The sequence below is a fragment of the Thalia democratica genome, chromosome 1 (assembly GCF_965202585.1).
Source record: "Thalia democratica chromosome 1, ktThaDemo2.hap1.1, whole genome shotgun sequence".
Classification (NCBI taxonomy): Eukaryota; Metazoa; Chordata; class Thaliacea; order Salpida; family Salpidae; genus Thalia; species Thalia democratica.
In genome coordinates, this window is record NC_139165.1 from 13,242,405 (window position 1) to 13,262,534 (window position 20,130).

At 24.2% G+C, this 20,130-nt stretch overlaps 1 protein-coding gene across 3 annotated transcripts; it reads right to left on the reverse strand.

Annotated features, from left to right (window-relative positions):
• Positions 1 to 390: 390 nt before the first annotated feature.
• Positions 391 to 19,923, reverse strand: LOC145849282 (uncharacterized). Of its 3 annotated transcripts, none has more exons than XM_082954441.1 (29): positions 19,841 to 19,923; positions 19,040 to 19,237; positions 18,485 to 18,685; positions 18,049 to 18,177; positions 17,575 to 17,677; positions 17,078 to 17,235; positions 16,668 to 16,798; positions 15,172 to 15,294; positions 14,516 to 14,617; positions 14,068 to 14,121; positions 12,157 to 12,207; positions 11,716 to 11,818; positions 11,203 to 11,313; positions 10,860 to 10,971; positions 10,297 to 10,454; positions 9,724 to 9,896; positions 8,441 to 8,557; positions 7,879 to 7,985; positions 7,393 to 7,521; positions 6,736 to 6,892; positions 5,793 to 5,868; positions 5,554 to 5,587; positions 5,201 to 5,244; positions 4,232 to 4,374; positions 3,868 to 3,994; positions 3,322 to 3,387; positions 2,335 to 2,503; positions 1,337 to 1,379; positions 391 to 861 (listed from the first exon to the last, which is right to left on the reverse strand). In XM_082954441.1, exons 1-29 carry the CDS (start codon positions 19,903 to 19,905, stop codon positions 731 to 733), a joined length of 3,315 nt encoding a protein of 1,104 aa, XP_082810567.1. In that variant the 5' UTR covers positions 19,906 to 19,923; the 3' UTR covers positions 391 to 730. The 3 variants fall into 3 exon arrangements, with proteins under 3 accessions (XP_082810567.1, XP_082810568.1, XP_082810566.1); XM_082954442.1 differs by having other exon boundaries at positions 3,322 to 3,369; positions 10,297 to 10,457; XM_082954440.1 differs by having other exon boundaries at positions 10,297 to 10,457.
• Positions 19,924 to 20,130: the final 207 nt, after the last annotated feature.

Sequence of the window (20,130 nt, forward strand, 5' to 3'; positions counted from 1 at the left end):
AATTTTAGGCAACCACATTACACTATTTACTTTTAAGGGTAGATTTACTCACTTTCATTAGAATAGTTTAGAACTAAAAAACATATTTATGACATTCTTTTTTTTTTGTACTCAACTTAAGATTATTTACTGTAACTTATTTTTTAGTTTAAAAGTATCAATCCTATATTCTTGCAAAGTTACGAATTTAGTTATAGTAAGCTTTTAACTCTTATTGAGTCATTAGAAACTTTTTCTAGTACAAGAAAGTAAACTTGTTTTTAGACTTTTTTGTTAAACTATTATAAGATTTTTATTTTTTAGCAATAAAGTTTGTAAATTAATTGCATGAAAAGAAGATTAAAAATTCATTTTAGTTTACATTTTACATTTATTTAGATATAAACGAACTCATAAAACACTTTTATTCATGTAAAGAAAATTCAGCTTATTTAAAGAATAATTCCATTGAAAATTTTCCTCGTTAAATAGTAAGAACATCCAAAACATTTTTAGTATATTCAACTAATTCTTGTTAGAATTATTTAAACTTTAAAGCATCAAAAGAGACAGCCGATTTCCCCGCATTAACTACACAACAAAAACAAAATTATCTTATAAAATTATGAAATTCCATAAACTTATTTTGCTGCATTTAAATTTAACTAAAAGTGAACATAATTAAAATCAGAAAATATCAAATTTCTACATTAAGAAAAATCCCCTATTATACAACTGATAATATCAGGGACTAATTTTCCTGGGTAACCACTTGTTCCTCGTACAAATCATGACCCCATTTTTGCTCCATTTTCTTCAGTTTCTCCTGATTCGCTGCTTCCTCCTCGGGGCTCAGTTGTTTTTGTTTCGGGGATTTTGTGTCTAAAAATCAAATGTGTCTATAGACAACATAGAAAAATAAATATATATGTATAAAACGTACTAAAGTTTCAACTTCGCTTTTTTGTTTTTTTAAGTTAACTGCCTACTTTAGGATTTACATATTTAATAATTAAGATTTTCATTTTGACAAAGCTTTAATATTTCATAATTTGAAGTAAACTTTAATAATATTTTATGTAAATTTTGGATAAACAGTTATACTTAATTTAGGTAATTTATGTCTAATATATAAGTAGTTTATTAATGAGATCAAACTTTTTTAAATATTAGAACGTAAATGGATAAACACTTAAAAAATGTTGTTGAAAATTTACTAAGGTTTGGGTTTTAAGATGTTTAATCTTTTTTTCAAGCATAATAAACAGGTTACTAAAAGTAAAAGTAAAATATTAAATCAATAAGTATTAATTTTGAAATAGAAACATTGTTTTCTATAAATCAGAAATTTTGTTACCTTTGATGTCAGATTCTGGTGAAGTCATTTTCACTGTAGATACCTGAAAATTGAACAAAATATTAAAATTTATAAAATTTAAGTATTAAATTTTTTCTATAAACAATGGCAAAATCTGCTTGATATAATTTTGACACAAATTTAAACAATAACATACGATGAATCATTGTTTATAAGATTGGTTGTTTAAACAGATAGAACTGTGTTTTTTTTTAAGTTTTACAAAAGTAAAATTTGTTAAAAAAACTTAAGACTTTTGTAATGTTAGTAGCTTTGCCATCAATTTTAATTAATGAGTATACTACATTCTACAATCAAATAAAAAATGGTAATTTTGACTTTTAAACACGATTATTTTTCATGTCATAAAAACGTGAAATTAAACACAAACTAAATTTTACCTTGAGCTTTTAACTTTGTCAATAAAAACCTTACACAACTGATTATTTTTTATAGAAAAATAAAACACCTATAAACTGTTGCTTATAGCTGTTGTGTAGGCTTAGATTATTAAATATAAATTTATGATAGATTCATTAAAATACCAGCAACTTAAAGTGTACAGATTTATATCTTTATATATATATATATATATATATATATATATATATTTTTATGGCTGTTAAATATAATATAAACTATTAAACACAAAACTAATTTCAATTTTACTATTAACTAAGTTTATCATTCAATTCTTAATGTTTTTGTTTATTTAGTAAGTAAAAAATTGCTTTTTTTTTTAAACTTACCGTTTTACTAATACTATTGAGGTGTCTTAATCTTTTTAATAAAATGCAAAAATATTTCTAAAATAATAAGAGAATCAAAAAAGAAATTTTAGAAATAACTCACAACTTTGCTGACGACCAGTGTGTTGTCATTGCTATTATAATAAGTAAATAATAATTAACTATTTAATTAGTTAAGTTTCTAGTAATAAGTATTAAAGTAAATAGATGTGAAAATAAATAAATAAAGCAAATTAAATAAAAACTAACAACTTTGCTGACAACCAATGTGTTATCATTGCTGTTTTCGGTATCCTTGGTGATGAACACCTCTCTCCTGTCTCTCGATTTGCTCCTCTCTTCTCTCGAATTGCTTCTCTCGTTTCTCTGCGTTCTCAGCGGTGATTGGGTGATCGACCTGTCACGTGACCTCTCGCGTCTGTTGAGAACAACAATTTTTAAAATCAATTAAGTAGGCTTTGCTTGATGCTTTATAGATCATACGGATACTTGTTTGTTTTAGCATGATTTATGATTAGTGATGGTTAAATAAACAAGTGACAACTCCATTTTTGGAGTTTATATATTAAAGTCTAGATTTTATCTGTGTAGATAACAAATTAGTATATATGATTTTTGTTTGTAGTGTATATATTTATTAAGTTATAGGCAGCTTGATCTTTTTGCTGTAGTTCAGGTTAGATAGAGAAATCTTGCTTTTAAGATATTTTACAAAGAAAAAGGACCATTGTTAATAATCTTTCGTCTGGGTATGACCATCATAAGATGTAATTAATTATTTGGTGATACTTGGAGGCTAATGTATCTCTATTTTAAGATGATATAGAATGGGTTTTTATAGAAGAATGTGTTGGTATTAGAAAACAAAGACAAGATATTAGATGAATATGTGAGTTTTTATATCATTGTTAAATATAAGACCTTAGTTTATAAGAGACTATAGTGTCTATTAGACCTTGTTTATAATTTTTATGATATTTTATGATTTGCAATTAAAAACAAAAAATTAAATAATAAAATTAATACTAATTTATTTAATATATATAACTTCAACTATTTCTTCAACTATTTCTTCAACTAAACAAAATAACTAATTAAAAAAATAACAATATTTTATTACATCTTGTATTGTAGATTTTAGTTATATAAATTTTTTTACAAAAATAAATATTACCTTTAGTAGTATTTATCATTTGTTTTTATTAATAATAAAAGAAAAAACTAAATAATCATTACCTTTCATAGTATCTATCATTGGTTTTGTAGTCGTTCTTAATGTAGTTTCTGTTTTCAATGTAACTCCTGTTTATATACAGTTAAACAATTCGTTACAAAACAAACAATAAATATCGAACAAATTTCTTTAATACGTTGACATAATTTAAAATAATATGCATTGAATTTCCATTTAAGAACAATTTTTTAAGTTGTTTAAACTTTTAAAACTTACATGCTTCATTTACAGTAAAATATACGTTTAACCAACTTAATAAAAAGTTTATAGTAAAAATATTAATAAAAACATAGTTCAACTGTTTATAACAAGTACAAAACGACATTAATAGAAAAATTAGAAGATTAATAAATGTTATAAAACAATTTTTTTAATAAACTTAGTCTTTAATTTGTTTTGTAAAATTACTTTTATAATTTAGAAAATTTTAAAATATTTTTTTAAATTACTGCTCAAATTCATTTTAAAAATTACTTTTACAATTTAGACTACCTAATAATGTTATTAATAAATGCTTTATTCACATAAAATACTATATCTAGCTTTACCTTGACTGATGGTGATAATTGTTGCCATGGTAGTTATTGTGCTTGTTGTTATGGTAACCCCTGTTATTGTTACCATGGTAACCTCTGTTGTTGTGATAATTGTTGTTGTACCTCCCACGATAATTACCTGGTTTATTTTTTGTTTTACCTAACAAGTAACAAACAAAAAAAACAGATAAATTATCTACTGTCATATTTAGTATTTTATGTAGATAATAAAGTTAAGTGTTTTAAAATGTTGTTGAATTTTTAAAGATAGTAATTTGGTTTATTTTTTGATTGAACTGAAGTTATCGATTCAAACCTCTGTAATTAACTTTAAAAATAAAAAAAAGTATAGTTTTTTACAAACAAGTAATCATACCTCTGTAATTGTTGAATCTGCCCCTGTTATTGTAGTTGTTGTTGTTATGGTACCTGTTGTTATGATAATTTCTGTTGTTACCATGGTAACCGTGATGATCTACGTCGTGGCGTCTGTCATTGTCACGTGACCTGCTGCGAGACCTGTTTTAAATTTATATTTTAAATAAAATAAAACAAGCTATCTATATTTTTTTATGAAGTGTGCATTAAGTCCAAATTAAAATAATTGCTAATTAGATTCTGCTTAATTAGAATCTAGTACGTGAATATTGTAAAATTGTTGAAAATTAAATACAGTAAAAATTTTTGAGATTTTAATTTACTTAATTTTCAACTGAGTGTACTTTTTGTTTAACTTAAATAAGTTTATTAATATTTAACGCTTTATTTACATAACAGTTTAAACCATTTTACTGCATTACAAAATCTAATATTGAAGAGAAAGCTATTTCAAAGTGGTTATTAAACAAGGCAATACAAAGAAACTGCCATGAGCTTTTTAAACAATAAAATCAAAAGTGAAAGCACTTGTATTTGAGAGCTGCTGTAAATAAAATAAAAATAATTAATTAACTTTTCAATTTGAAAACAAATTTAAAAAATTATGAAGTAAACTTGATTGATTTTATTTTTAACAATTCAATAATTTATTTCAAAGATACACATAACTAACACTCAACTAACTTTTGTTATGAAAATTTGAGTTATGTGTATTTTTGAAATGAGTATTATTTAAACACTATTATTATTTACTGTTAAAAATACAGTACCTTATTCAATATAATTATTTTAATTTTTATATTACTTGGCAATGATTTTTGTGTTGACACATTGGTAGCAAATATATATTTTATGTATTTTATTTAAAAAAATACTTAACAAACCTTTTAAGTACATAGAACTAAAGTTAATAGTATCAATTTTTTAAATATTAAACAAAATAACTTAACAATCAAATTTATTTTACCTTGATCTGGAATAACTAGCATCTCTCCTGTAGTTGTCATAATTCTGTTTAAAATAAAAATTTATTTATTTACTTACAAAAAAAGTTAAAACTATTATTAATAATTTAATATAAGTGCTTTCAATATTATTTTATTAAGCAAAATACAAGTAAAAGTAAAAAATAGCTACTGTGAATTTTTCAATATTATTTTAAAACTATTTGAACTGATGTTTTTTTAATAAAACACTTTTTAGTAATGAAAAATATTTTTTTTCAAACTAACATAATTAAATTTTATAATGTCAAATATTAAATTTTAAACAATTTTACTCATGTAAACTATTTATTTAAAACAAATATCTCAAGCAAACCTTTTTATCATATCCTTCATTGTTATCATCATTCCTGTTCAACAACAAAAATTTATATTACAATTAAATTATATAAAAAAAAAAGCTAGGATTTATTAAACTTTAAATATATATTTATACTGATGAACTGTACTCATTCTAACTATTTTTTTATTTTTTACAAACCTTTCTGCCATAGTATAAACTTATGAAGATGAATTATCTTAATATAAATCACGTGAAGCTATTTTTTTACAAACTTTTCAGCCATGTTATATGCTTTCGGAAGGCCAGGACTTCTTGATTTTTTTCTTGATCTGGAATGTCTCACTTCTCCTATAAATAAATATTATTTTACATAAATAAATATTATCATAACACATGCATGAATACATTTTAAACACACATTACTTATAGAAATTTACAGCCAGCTTAACACTTTATATCTGAATTGTAAATGTCGCTGCAACAAAGAAGATTAATATTTCATAAGTTAAGTTTAACAAAAATATATTTACAAAATTCCAGTAGTTGTTATAACACTTACTAACCTTTGATTTAAAATAACTAGTTTTATTATGTTACTTATATTTTTTTGTTTTTAATTATATATTTAAAATTATAGAACTACTGATTGGAGATGGTTATTTTCTTTTGTTACATATAATTATTTAATCAAATATTCAAGTAATTTTTTATTTAATGAATACTTTATGCAACTTTTACCCACAAAACTTGAAATACAACCATTTTCTTTTTTTTTTATTATTATCATTATTATTAAATATTTTATAAACCTCCTAAAGAGCTTAATATTTTCGTCTTTTCTATTTTCTTCTTTTTAAGATTTTCACTTACTACGTATAAAAACAAACAAAAAGCAACTATACTATTTCTTGAATTTTAATTTGTATTTTAAAACTAGATTAATTTTTTTTTACCAACCTCAGAACTACTGCTGCTTGACGACAACCATACTTTAATTAAATCTAACCTTAAGTAAATATTTTTATTACATTTTTAAACTGCTGCATCCTCAGAACTGCTGCTACTGCTCGGACTCATAATTATTACTGGGGATTTTTATTTCTTTTAATTAATTTCAAGTGTTATTTAACTTATCATTTTAACCTGTGTACTACTAGACGATGACGGCAAAATTTGTATTACAGCATTACTTTTTATAAATTAAATATATTTTACCTTCATCTTCACTAGATGAACTGCTGCTCGGAGATCTTCTTTTCTTCTCCTTCTTTTTCTTTTTACTTTTCTGTTTCTTCTCCGGTTGTTCAATTTCCTCTCCTGACGAAACTTCCTCCTTTTTACTCTTCTTCTTCTTTTTCTTCTCTTTTTCCTCCTGAATGTATCATGGAAAGTTGAGTAAAAAATAAACACAAACTAACAAAATCATACTTTGCGTTTTTATCAGCTTTGCTTCTAAAAATTACATGAATTTTTGCACTTAGGCCGTCTACATTTGAAAAATCAAGTTCAAACAGATATAAGTCTTCAAAAACGCTAAATTTAAGGAGTCTGTGGTGATAATGATTTTGAAAACAAATTTAAATTTGACCACAAAAACGTGCTCTTAAAAACTATGTATTAATAAAGACATGATTATCTATCTAGCCTTCTTTTCAAATGAATCAAGTTATATAGTACTGCACTGCAGTACTTAACCGATGTCATTAGTTTATAACCAAATGTAGTTGGTATAAGCGTACATTTAAACATAAAAAATATCTAGTGTCCCTTTACTGCTTTATAAGAGATTAATATGTTGAAACGGGCTATTTACCATCTAAATTTTTCAATATAAATCACATGTAATTTACTATAAGAATTTTTTATTACTACCTTGGCAATTTTCAAAGGAGGCTGTTCAACTTCAACTTTATTTTCTTCTTCAGGTTTCTTGACAATTTTTCTCTTTTTATTCTGAACGCTAGATGGCGTTTTGACCAACCCACCGAAATCTACCGATACCTGTCAAAATTTGTTTTTGATAAATAGGTATCTTTGAACAACTCTAGTTTAAACAAACCATGTTAAGCTACTTTACCTGTGTTAGATTTTTTAATTTTCAAATGCACACAAAATTGATTTTTTGTATTAAATATTAATTAAACGTTTGAAAATGTTTAGAAATTTTATATATTTTGGCTTTTTAAATGATTTACTTCAATAATTGCTGCTTTTTAGTTTAGTTAAGTACACTTTAAAATAAGAAAATTTTCCAAATGGGATATCCATTAGAAAATATTTTTATTATTTTTGTATCAAATTATTGTGGTCAAACTTCAACATCTATCAATTATATTTTAATGAAAATATTCAACTTACTTTTTGTTCAACTTGAATTGTAAGTTTTTGTTGTTTCACAATATTCAAAATATTTTCGATTCTGTCATCCAAAGTTACTTCAGTTCTATGTGATACATTTCTTGGTGCTGTGAATAATTAAATTTGTTTATTTATTGTTTATTAATTATTATATTTTTTATACGTTTCTTGGTGCTGTGAAAAATAATAATACATTTGTTTGTTTTAAATAGTTATGTAAAAGTCAATTATTTAATATTGTTTTTATTTATACTGCAATTTTACTGTAAGCTGACTTTTTTGTTAACTTGCTTTTGATTATAATGACAATTATATTTTTAAACAACTTACTTAAATACAAAAAATGTATGTTTTTATGTCTTAAGTTAAAAAAGGAAAATGGTATTGTTTAAAAAAGACAAATATTTAATCATAGTTGAATTTTTGATTAACAAAAGGATAGAATAACAAAAAAATGTTAAAAAACAAACTAATCTAATTAGTTTTATATTGTTGAGATTATCCTGATTTAATTTAACTTTCATTTAAAACTAATTTTATGTAATTAGATAATTAAACTTACTTTTGAGATTTATTTTGTATTGTTTCAGATTATCTTGGTTCAATTCTTCAGCATTAATTTGCTCACTCATCAAATTGTTTGAATTATTTTCCTCTACATTTTCATCTGATTCCGAATCTGAAATTATAAATATCTATTTTATATTATATTAAGTTTCCTTCTTATAAAACAGTTAATTTTCAAATGTTCGATGCATATGAAAACAAACTTTAAAAGTTATAACAGTTTGCTTTCTATAATATAAACGTCAATAGATTATTGTTTTATCTATATGTTAGGAATGGCAAAAATTGGTATTTCAATATACATCTAATTGACAAGGAAAAAGCTTAACAAAAGCATATTTCAATGTTTTTAATGGCTTCGTTCAAAATTATATATCTAGTTACGGAAGAATTTTATTTTTTATTGTGTTTGTTTTTAAACTTTTTGATTAAAGGAGATGCTAAATATCTAATATCAGCAATTTGTAACATTTTTAATACACGTTGGTGTTACTATAACAAAATTTGATTAGTCTAAATTAAACACAACTGTGCTACAAACTAAACAAATTTATATTGTTACAACTTTTAATTATTTTATAAACATATACATTCTTTCAATTGTTAGCTTCATTATTTAAATACAGTTAAACTTTTGTATAGCTTAAAAACAACATTAGTTAACAATAAAATACTGAACAATAGAAGGATATGATGTAATTACTGCTTAAGTAGCTTTGAGAAAAGTGAATTAACACTAACTAACTAAATAAATTTAAATTAAATAGATTGTTAGAACGATTTTAAGGTATAATAAACTATAACATAAATTATTAATACTACCCAAACATATACTTATTTATTTAAATTCAAACAAAAAAAACTGAAGTGTATATCTTTTTTGCTTAAAGGAAATATCTACAGAAATAAAATTTCAATGGAGAAATATAATTAACTACAATATCTAATTACTAAGACTGTCACCCCCAAACAACAATATAAATTTATCTTATAAACAAAGTAAATAACTATTAAATACAAAAACGAAATAAATATTATTATATACTTACCACTATTACCCCCAAACAGACTGATAAATTTATCTTCTAAAAAAAATTAAACAATATATACCACCTTCAAACTTAATTTAATAAAAAATATAAACAAATATCAACAAACCACTATCACCCCCAAACAAAGATATAAATTTATCTTCCAAATGAAGTAAGTTTAAATAAATTAAAGTAAAATAAACATCATTTAATATAGAAACAAAGTAAATATTAATAATCAACAAACCACTATCACCCCCAAACAGAGATATAAATTTATCTTCAACTGTCGCCTTCTCCTTATTCTTCACCTCCCTAATAACAACGCTTATGTGGTTGAACAAATTGATCTGACCCTCCTCCGTTCGACGCTTGATGAACTGGCGCAATTGCGATTTCTTCATCTTTTCCGGAAGTTTCCTGTGCAAATATGATAAGAGATTATCAATTTGAAAGTTTGGAAGTTTCCTGTGAATTGACAGTTTAATCATAACTGTGTGATTATTTAATTAAGCTGTAGACTACTTTATCATTTACTTCTGGATTGGAAGTTACATTGTTTAATATATATATACTGGTGATTTTCTTATAAGTATTCAAGTACATACATGTAGATTTTTTGTTCTTGTTAGAGCTTACGAAAATTATTAATAATTAAACGCAGAAATAGCTGTTACTTTATTTTTTTAATCAAATTCAAATAAAATTAATTGCATTAACTTAGCCGGAAATTGATTATAACTTTATTTTTTTATACTAAGCTTATTAAATTTTTACCTTTCTATCAACTATTTCTGAATTATTTTAATTATTTTCAAACCTGTTCAATGTATCATTAACATCATCCTTCGGTTTATTGCTCCTATATTTCTTATAATCCTCATAGTCACTAAAATCATCAGATGCTCTTGCTTTTTCTTCATTTTTATTTTGTAGTTCAACTTCCATAACTTCGTCTTCGCTCATATGCTGCTTCTTCTGCTGTGGGAAAATTATAAAAAAATATGATTATGTTTAAATAAAAAGACTTTAACTTTAAATAAAGTTTAGTAATTGAGTGATAGTCATTTCTTTTGCTGTGGAGGAAATTATTAAAAAATATGAATATGTTGTAAATGAAAAGTATACTTTATTAGTATATCTAAACATTAGACTCTATTATATTAATGTATTTTAACATTTTATGACTGTAGTAGAGAGCTAATGAGATAAGAAATTTGGTATCTACAAAAATGCAAAATAATGATACTATTATTGTTAAAATGTCATGTTATATAAAGTTCTAGCTATATGCAGTAGGTCATAACTTGTTTTATACATAGTTAAAATAAAAAGATTGCAACTAAAAAAAGAAATCATAAAAAGATAATAACAAGGTCAAACCTTTTTCTTTTTCTTGATCTTTTTACTTTTCTTGTTTTTGTTCTTCTTATTCTTCTTTTTCTTTTTTCTCTTCGAGCTTCCATCATCGCTCAGCTCATTTCTGTTCTTTTGACTGAAAAATAATAAAATTGTTAGTGTTCAAACAGAAAACTATTTTAGGCTATTTTAAGTATTAGGTATGTAAAATTTAAAAAATCACATCATTTCCACTACCGCTTTTGAGAACTACTACTATCTTCTCTTGAAGAATAAACAAATTCGACGTTTTATTAGATAAGATCACATACCAACTGTTTAATGTTAATTATCCAAATACTATAAACATTATATTGAATAAACTTACACATCAGTTTCACTATCACTAGATGAACTGCTGCTATCTTCGCTGGAACTTTCACTTTTCACAGGACTTTGTTGCTTTAAAACTTTTTCAACTGCTTCGTTCACCTTGGCTCTGTAATAAGAACTGTGTTGGAAGATAATTTAAGAATACGTTAAACTGTACATTTAAAGTAAAAACTCAAGATTAAAACTTTATTTTTTATACAAACTTAATGTCTAAACTTTAATCAAGTAAAAAAAAAGAGAAAGAACTAAAAACTTATTAAAATATATCAACATGTCATTTGTACATCTATTGTACTATAATATATTTAAACCTTTTAGTATTATCGAAATTTGACCAATAAATTTTTTTTTACCCAACTGAACTTGGTATATTTTTCATAAAAAACAAAAGTTTATAAACTAACAAAATTTTCTTTAAATACAAAATTATGACAAAATATGATGCTTATAGCTTGTAAATTTCAATTCAGCGTTTTATTACAAAAAGAGCTGTAGTTTTATTTTCAACCTATCGAATTGCTTCTTTTTCGTTTTGTTTTTGTTCTTCGAAGACGGAATATTTTCGTAAACATTTTCAACTTCATATACTTCCTCTTCTTCTACTATATTTTCTGGATAAAATATTAATTTACAACTAAAAATTTGTTTTTAAAAACTATTTCGAAAAATTTAAATATTGCTTATACATTTTGAGGCATTATCAATAAAACATACTTTAAAAATTTTAATATCTTTACAAATACAACTTATACGTCATGAAATAAACAAAAACGTAGCGAAAGAAAATAAAACTTGAAAAAAAATTTAAAGAGAAATTTTAGTTGATAAAGTTCACACGTAAACTGAAAGCTGCTTTAAACAGGAAATACTTTAACAATATAAAAATACTTAATCAAAATATCAAAGATAAATATAAATTAAATTTATTTTTATTTAATTTAAATCTTACCATTGTTGTCAACATCCATCGATTCTGTTTTCTGGCTTCTTTTATTGTTACCTTTAAATTTTATTTATTTATTTTGCAACTAGTCATTGTTCTTTACTGATTTGTATTCTAAAGCAGATTATTTTATTAATAACTTCATGTAAAATTTGAACTCTATAAAAATACAAAAGTTGTTTCAGCTAAAACCTTTATTTATATCTAATATAAAAAAGAAGTTGCTTTATATTTATTGAAATATAAAAGCTTTTATCCAGTAGTGATTTAACATAAGTAATTAAACAATTTTTATACTTGGAAAACAAAGTACCTTTATCCGTGCAAAAAAATAAATATAGAATAATTTTATAATTATATCTTCACATAGAATCATTCTCAATATTGAACTAGTTTGAAGATTTTTCAACTGATATTTTTCTTTGAAGAAATATAACTGACTTCATATAAGTCGTTTCTTACAAACAATCATTTTAATTTTACTAAGAAGTTTAGAAGTTTCTTCATAAAAACAAATTTTCAATTTGCACAAAACTTCCAAATCATAAATTCTGTTTTTTTTTCAATATTGGAAAGAAAATTTTAACCTTGGAATAGTTAATATCTTCTCATTTTTTCAATAAAAACTATACAATTAATCAATATATTTTCCAACAAATTTCGAGATATGCTGTAAATAATAAAAGTATTATGTTATTATGTAAGTAATATATTACCTAAATAGTTTTAAGTAACTTACCTTTTAAAATACTTACAAAAACTGTGTATGCTTTGCATAGTGCATGTTTAAGATAAGCTTTTATATGATATAAGAAGCTTTTTAAATTAGTCATCAATATATATTTATCTAAATGATAGAGTTTTTAATAAGTTAATTTGATTAAAATTCTGGTAATCCAACTTTATAGGAAACTTTACTAGAATCTACATTCTTACTTTAGTTTTCTTAAAAGATTGCTTTATTTTATTAAGTTAAAAGTCTGTTTATGTTTAGAGATATTACATTAGGTCATTAAGCAAATAAATACTTATAACTTTATTTAAAACTTAGTTAAACCAATAAGTTACAAAACTACAATACATACTATTGGTTATTAAACTCATTTTGAGCGAATATAAGTACTTGCGTGGTTTAAAAACTATTTGATTACATAAAACAGACTTTTTTTTGCATATTTAACAGAAATAAAATCTAGTGATATAATCACATTTAACAAAGTTTAAGATAATAGCAGTAAAAATAAATAGCATATGTTTTATAGATGCATCAATAGTCTATTAATAATTTATAGAAAAACAAACACTAAACATTTAGTGTTTGCATGGCTTTTAAAACAGAAATGTGCTACCAAAAAATGTGCACAATTTTATTTTTATTTAAACGTTATCTAGTATGTTCTATTTTTATTTATTTTATGCTGAAGTTTTGTTTTACAAAAACTTTTCTTTTTTTTTAAGCTAAAGGAAAATAAATATCCATATATTGTTAACAAATACACCTTTGTATTTTAAACGCTAATACTAATTATAGTATATAAATGTAAGTAAATATTTAAGTTTAAAATACTTCAAACTAATAATACTACAATAGATTATATGTACAATTTAATTCAAGATAAAAAGCTTATACTTACCAACATACTTGTTACTTTTTTTTATTTAACTTTCCTAAAAAACTTGTTTTATTGATTTACATGCAAACCTCTTATACTGAACTATATACAAACTTGTGTATAGATTTGAAATCTAATACATTTTAGATTGAACGTAGTATTTTTACATGCAAAATAATATTTTTAATCTAACACAAACCTTTTTTATTGAATGTTATACAAAGTTATGTATAATTTGATAGTATCATACACTTATAATTGTACATAATGTTTTTTAGATGCATTTTTTTTTTCTTACACAAACCTTTTTTGTTGAACGTTATTGGTGCTGAGGTCTGTTTCTTGTCTTTCACTTGTTCTGTTAATTTTACAAAAATTTACAACAATAACTTTAAACTTTTTAACTTGAATATGCAAAAATATATTTTTTTATGCTTTAAAAACCACAAGGTTTATTTTTAAATAAACTTTGTTGAAACTAATACTAAATTGCTTTTTTTTAACTTTTATTTTTTAATTTAACTGCTTTTAAAGATTTTTTTCATAAAACTAATAATTGCCAATTTTACAAAAGGTTTAGATATCAGTGCGCTTTGAAATTACTTCTCTACTTTATCAAATGTTAATATCAATATCCTAAAGACTTTTTATCTATAAATTAAAAATTAATAAAATTATAAAAATTATTACAAACCATGTCTCTTTTCGGGAAACATGTTTTCGTTTTTTTAATTATAAAAATTATTACAAACCATGTCTCTTTTCGGGGAACATATTTTCGTTTTCATAGTCCATTCTGTCTTGCACTCTCTTGCTAACGGATTGACTCATTTCTCTATTTCTACTAGAACTTTCTGTGAGATGAAAATTAACTGTATACAATATTTTTGTAGATTTATTCTAGAAGTCTAAGATCTATTTTTTAATTCATTTAAAGAAAACTCTTTCTATTTATTTTTTAGGTTTTTACAGCTTTTTAAAAAAAAGATAAATAGGTAGATATAACATTGTGAAAAAACTTAATTTCAAGACTTGTACAACAGCCTTTAAAGTATCTATACAAATTGTGTCTTAGCTTAGACAGAAACTTCAAAATGCTAAAAAAAAAAATTAATTTTCAAGTAGAAAATTATCATTAAGCATTATTACTAAACTATGAACTATAAACTGTTTTCTTACCACCATCGACTTTTTAGGGTACTGTAAAACTTTAATCATTTTGTTACTAAAATGTCACTCTCTTGAGGAAAACAAAAAATATTTGGGTAAAAAAAAAGACGTTCATCTTTGAACGAACGTCTTTAAAAAATATACAGAGAGAAAAGTTTTAAAAAAAGTAAATTAAAAAAGCCCTCCGAATACGCTTTAAGTTTTTCATCTACAAAAAAAATCAATGCAAATGTGTTACCATCAATTCCTTGCTGAAGTGCTTGCATCATTTTTCCATCTTTTCCAACAACCAAGTTCAGATCAACCGGTTTCCCGTCGGGTCCAATTATTTTGTACCCCTCCAAAGATGACGATTTTGAAGCTATGTTAATTGTATACAAAATTAATATCGAATATTGTTGGTAGAATAAGTAAGTTTTACAATGGATGGTTGTTAGTTTTTGCACAAAAACTTAAAACGAAGGTCCAAGGTACTTTTTGAGCAACAATTGTTTTTTTTTATTTTCTGATTAATTTACTTTGTGATTTGTTGTTTATAATAAAAATAAAACACTAGCTTAAATTTTGACAGAAATTTAAAACTGAATAACTAGATAAGTTTTTTAAAAATTATAATTAAAATTGTTCCAAAAATGTCATTTTAAAGTTTATCTTAAAGGTGAAAGACTTTTTAAAACATCTGTGCAAGCTATAACAATTACCCATTGAAAATAAATCAAAATTCAATTGTACAATCAACCTTCTACACCTAAAATATCAAAAATAGTTCAATCAATTTCCAGCGAAAGTATGTATTTTTCTTTCCTTACAACTCTTTCTTGGTACTCTCACATAAAATAATGAATTCCGAATTTACAAGAACTGTTTATGTTGAAACACAATCATGATGGGAAAGTTATTTTCAAATGCAAATTTTTTTCTTGATATTTTTTCTGATTGTGGTTTTCAATCCAATTGAAAGTTGTTGTTGGTTTATATTCATTTTTTGGCAAAAGTTTATATCCAGAAGATTTTTTTTCAACTTACTCGATTTCGTTAATGTGGGTATGACTTTTTTGTTAGTAAAAACAAGACTAACTTTAAAAAGTTATAAAAAGATAAAACAAGCTTTTAATAAGAAAATTTAAGTACTTGATAAGAAAACAGTACAAATAATAACTGGCTACATAAACTTACTTTTCCTAACATAACATTCTTTCAAACAACAATCCAGCGAAAATTGAATTTAATATTTTTTGTCTATACATATTTAATAACTGAATATTTTTGTATAGCTTGTTTTCTAACAGATTACCTATTCAGGTAAACATTTGTTATAAATTTGTAAACTTACTTTTAAAGTTAAATTTTATGATATATGTTACTGTATTTCTAAAATAATTATAAAGCAACAAAATAATTTTTGAAAGTTATAAATTTTAAATTTAGACATTTTAATCTTAGATAAAACAGGTTTATGAAAGATATGATTCTATGAAGAAGTCATATAAACTTCTTACCATGAAAATCCTATTGTCAACACTAATGTTAACTTTTACTGGGAAGTTAAATTTTTAAAACTTAATCAAAATCATCATTATTTTTTAACTGTAAAATTTTATTTAAGTAACTTAGTCACATACGACTTTTTTCTTATTTATATGACAATGTAGAAAAAAGTTTTAGAAATAGACTCATTCTGGTTTTTTCTTATAAAACACAAAAGTAAAACATTGTAAATTTTTTTTAACCAACCTTCCTGTTTTTCAACTTGTGGGTCAACAACTTTATCTGAAGATTTTTTCAACTTTTTAGCATTTTGCTGTTGTTCACTGTTCGATTGAAGTCTTGGTCGTTTGCTCTGTTTTAATTCACCAGGTTCGTTGCTGTAGAAAATATTGTTTCAATTTACAGCTTTACACATAAATTGATAAGCCAAGAGAGTTTTTAAGAAACTGTTTTCGTTTACATACTTCTGTGCACAAAATTTGGTAGTCATTTCAAAGGTAATACATCAATAAAACACTACTTCAAATTGAAATAATGTACCCTAACAATTGATATTTATTTACATTATTAATAAAAATATAAAAATTTTCCACCATTTTGTTCAGTGCAAATAAAACAACTAATTTATTATTGTTTTCAAATATTTTTACACTAACTCTTCACTATCACTATCATCAAGTTTGACGCGAGTTTTAGCCAAGCTGTTCTTGCTTGACAGTTGGAAAGCGTTTTTGAAACCTGTATTGTACTGAGCACTCTGAATTTGCTCCTGATGCATTTGCGCTTCCTTGAAATTGTCCTGAGCTGTGCTTTCCTGTAAAAATTGTCAAATTAATTTTAAATAAACTTAAAATATTGGACAAAAGGGTATGATTTGATACAACAAACTATTCAATTAGAATTGTATCTAAAGAGTATATATTCAACTGATGTAATTTCATAACTATTAACTTTATACTTAAACATAAAGTGTGGATAAAATTTTTGTATAGAGTTTGCTAAATTGACTTATTTGACAAACTTGAATCACTTGGATAAAACTTTATTAAACTTTTGTACATTAATAGTTCATTTTTTCAAAATTTATTTTAAACTAAATGAATTGTATATTTTATTTTAAACGTTTACTGAACAAATATTTGCAATAACAAACATTCAACAAAAAGTCAATTTCTTTTTCAGTTTTTCCAGTATTTTTATTCTTTTCACTTTCTTTTTGACGTTCATCATTATTTGGTGAACTTTCTCTTGAGCTCCTGTATAAATAATAAAATTTTAAATACTCTAGCTTTTCATGAATAAAGGGCAATACAATAAAAAACAGTAAAACTTGTACTAGGCTAGTTTTAAATTTTTTAATCTTCTAATAATTTTTTCAAGTGGTAATTTTATTACAAAAACAACAACAGTTAAATTTATTTGGAATAAACTAAAATATGTAATTATCAATAATTTTCATTTGTTAAATATTTTATATATACTGAGCAAGCTGTGGAAGTTAATAAACTAGCAAATAAATTACTGTACTTTTTTACAATAAAGTATGTGCAAATAATTTTTGTAAAAACTGTAATAATCTGTAGGAAATATTTTCGTATGAAAAAATATATAAACATTGAAATTAAACCTGTATTGAGCAAGTTGTGGGATCTTGGGTCTTGAGATAGACCTCGACTTTGATCTTGAATCGGATCTTGACCTAGAGCTGGATCTTGAAGACCTGGATGACTTATAAGATCTGCCCCTTGAGCGAGACCTGTTTGTTTAAATAAGCTTGTAACAAAACAAAGTTCAATTTGTCTGAAATGAAAATAATTAAGTTTAAAACTGATAAAAGAAAAATTTTTAAGAGAGTAGTTTTCTTTTTAATCAAGTTTTCATTATCACTAAAATAAAAGACTCTCAATTTTTATGAAAAGATTTAGAAAGTTATTTGATGCCATAATAATATTTATAGTGTTTTATAATGATGTTATTTTCAAATCAATTTTTAAATTGTATTATTACTCTAATTTATTTTACTCAAATAAACTTTTACATCAAACAGTATAAAAATAACAAACCTTGATCTAGACCTGCTCCTACTTCTACTCCTTCTGTCCCTACTATGGTAATTGTCCCTATGGTGGTACTTGTTGGCATGGTAATCCCTGTTGTCGTACCTGTTACCATAGTGATGGTTCCTGTTGTTATGGTAGTTGTTGTGGTGAAACTTGTTGTAGGGCCGAGTGTAGTTTCCCCTTCCCCTGTAGTTGCTTTGATACCTGTGGAAAAATTTGTTAATATTTAAAATATTGAAAGATATATAATTTGATAGACATAACTTATATAAATTACTTGACATATTGAATATTTTATACAAAAATAACATAAGGTTAAAGCTTATAAAAAAATAAGTTAAAAACTAAATGAAAATTTTATCAATAACGTTTGATATACATAAATACTATTTAAGTAAAATGCAATTATGTAAATATTCAATTTGAAAATTTTAAGCAGCTTCACAGAATGTTTAAATTGTATTTACAAGAATATTTAAACTATGACAAACATTTTTAACATGTTATTGTAATTTTTATATGGTAGTTTCAATAAGTACTATATAACATATATCAAACCTGTTCCTGTAGTTGTTATGGTAATTGTTGTGGTAGTGCTTGTTGTGGTAACCGTGGTTATAATTGCTCCTCATACTCCTGTACTTGTCACTGGACATCGCGTCCTTCTGCCTACCCCTGCTTCCGTCCCTGCCCCTGCTTCCTTGCCTGTCCCTGCTGCCGTAGTGCTTCCTGTCAGCAGGACTTCTTGAGTGCTTGCTGTGTTGGAAAATTTTTGGGTGTTGAATAACTACAAGGTTATTTTTGTAAGCATTGCTGTCTTTGAATGACTACAATTTTTTTTTTGTGCAAGTGTAAAAACAGTAATGTTTAAAACTTGCTGCAAACTTGGCTGATATAAATTTTATGAAAAAAAAATGCTGTAACTTTTTCCTAAAACTTTGTTTAAGGGAGTTCAATTTTTATACTTTATTCGATTTAATTTTATTTAATGGGCTTTTTTAGGTTTGTTTGTTTTTTACCAAAAATCTTAGGGTTTGATTTGGTTAGGGTTGAAAAGTTATACAGTATAAAGACAAAAAGTACATATATTTACTTATAAAAATATTTTTTGGTTACTGTAATGTTATTAAGTCATCAAGCTTTTATCATTGCCCTAGTTATTGCCCCCACTTTGAGAAACCCTGCCTTAAACCAAATAACAAACCTTGACAATATATCATGATGGTTCAATTTAAACTGAAAAACTTCTTTTTTTACTTTTTACAAAAACAGGTCAAAATAAACTTACTAAATCTGTTATTTTATAAACAAAGTTGTTTTTAAAATAAATTTTCATAATATGTATAAAACAAAACTAACTCATAACCACCCCTAGACCTTGAACGCCTTGGGCTTGGTGACCTACTGCGAGATTTTGATGACATTTGTATAATATTTATATATTATCTAAAATAATTATTTGAGTTAACATAAAGACATTTTTAATGTTTAATAAATAATATTTAAATATTTGAAATAAAACTTAACTCTAACCAATGTGATGTTATTTATTTTAATAATATAATATTTAAATATTTGAACTAAAATTTAGCTCATACCAATGTGATGTTTTTTATTATAATGATATAATATTTAAATATTTGAACTAA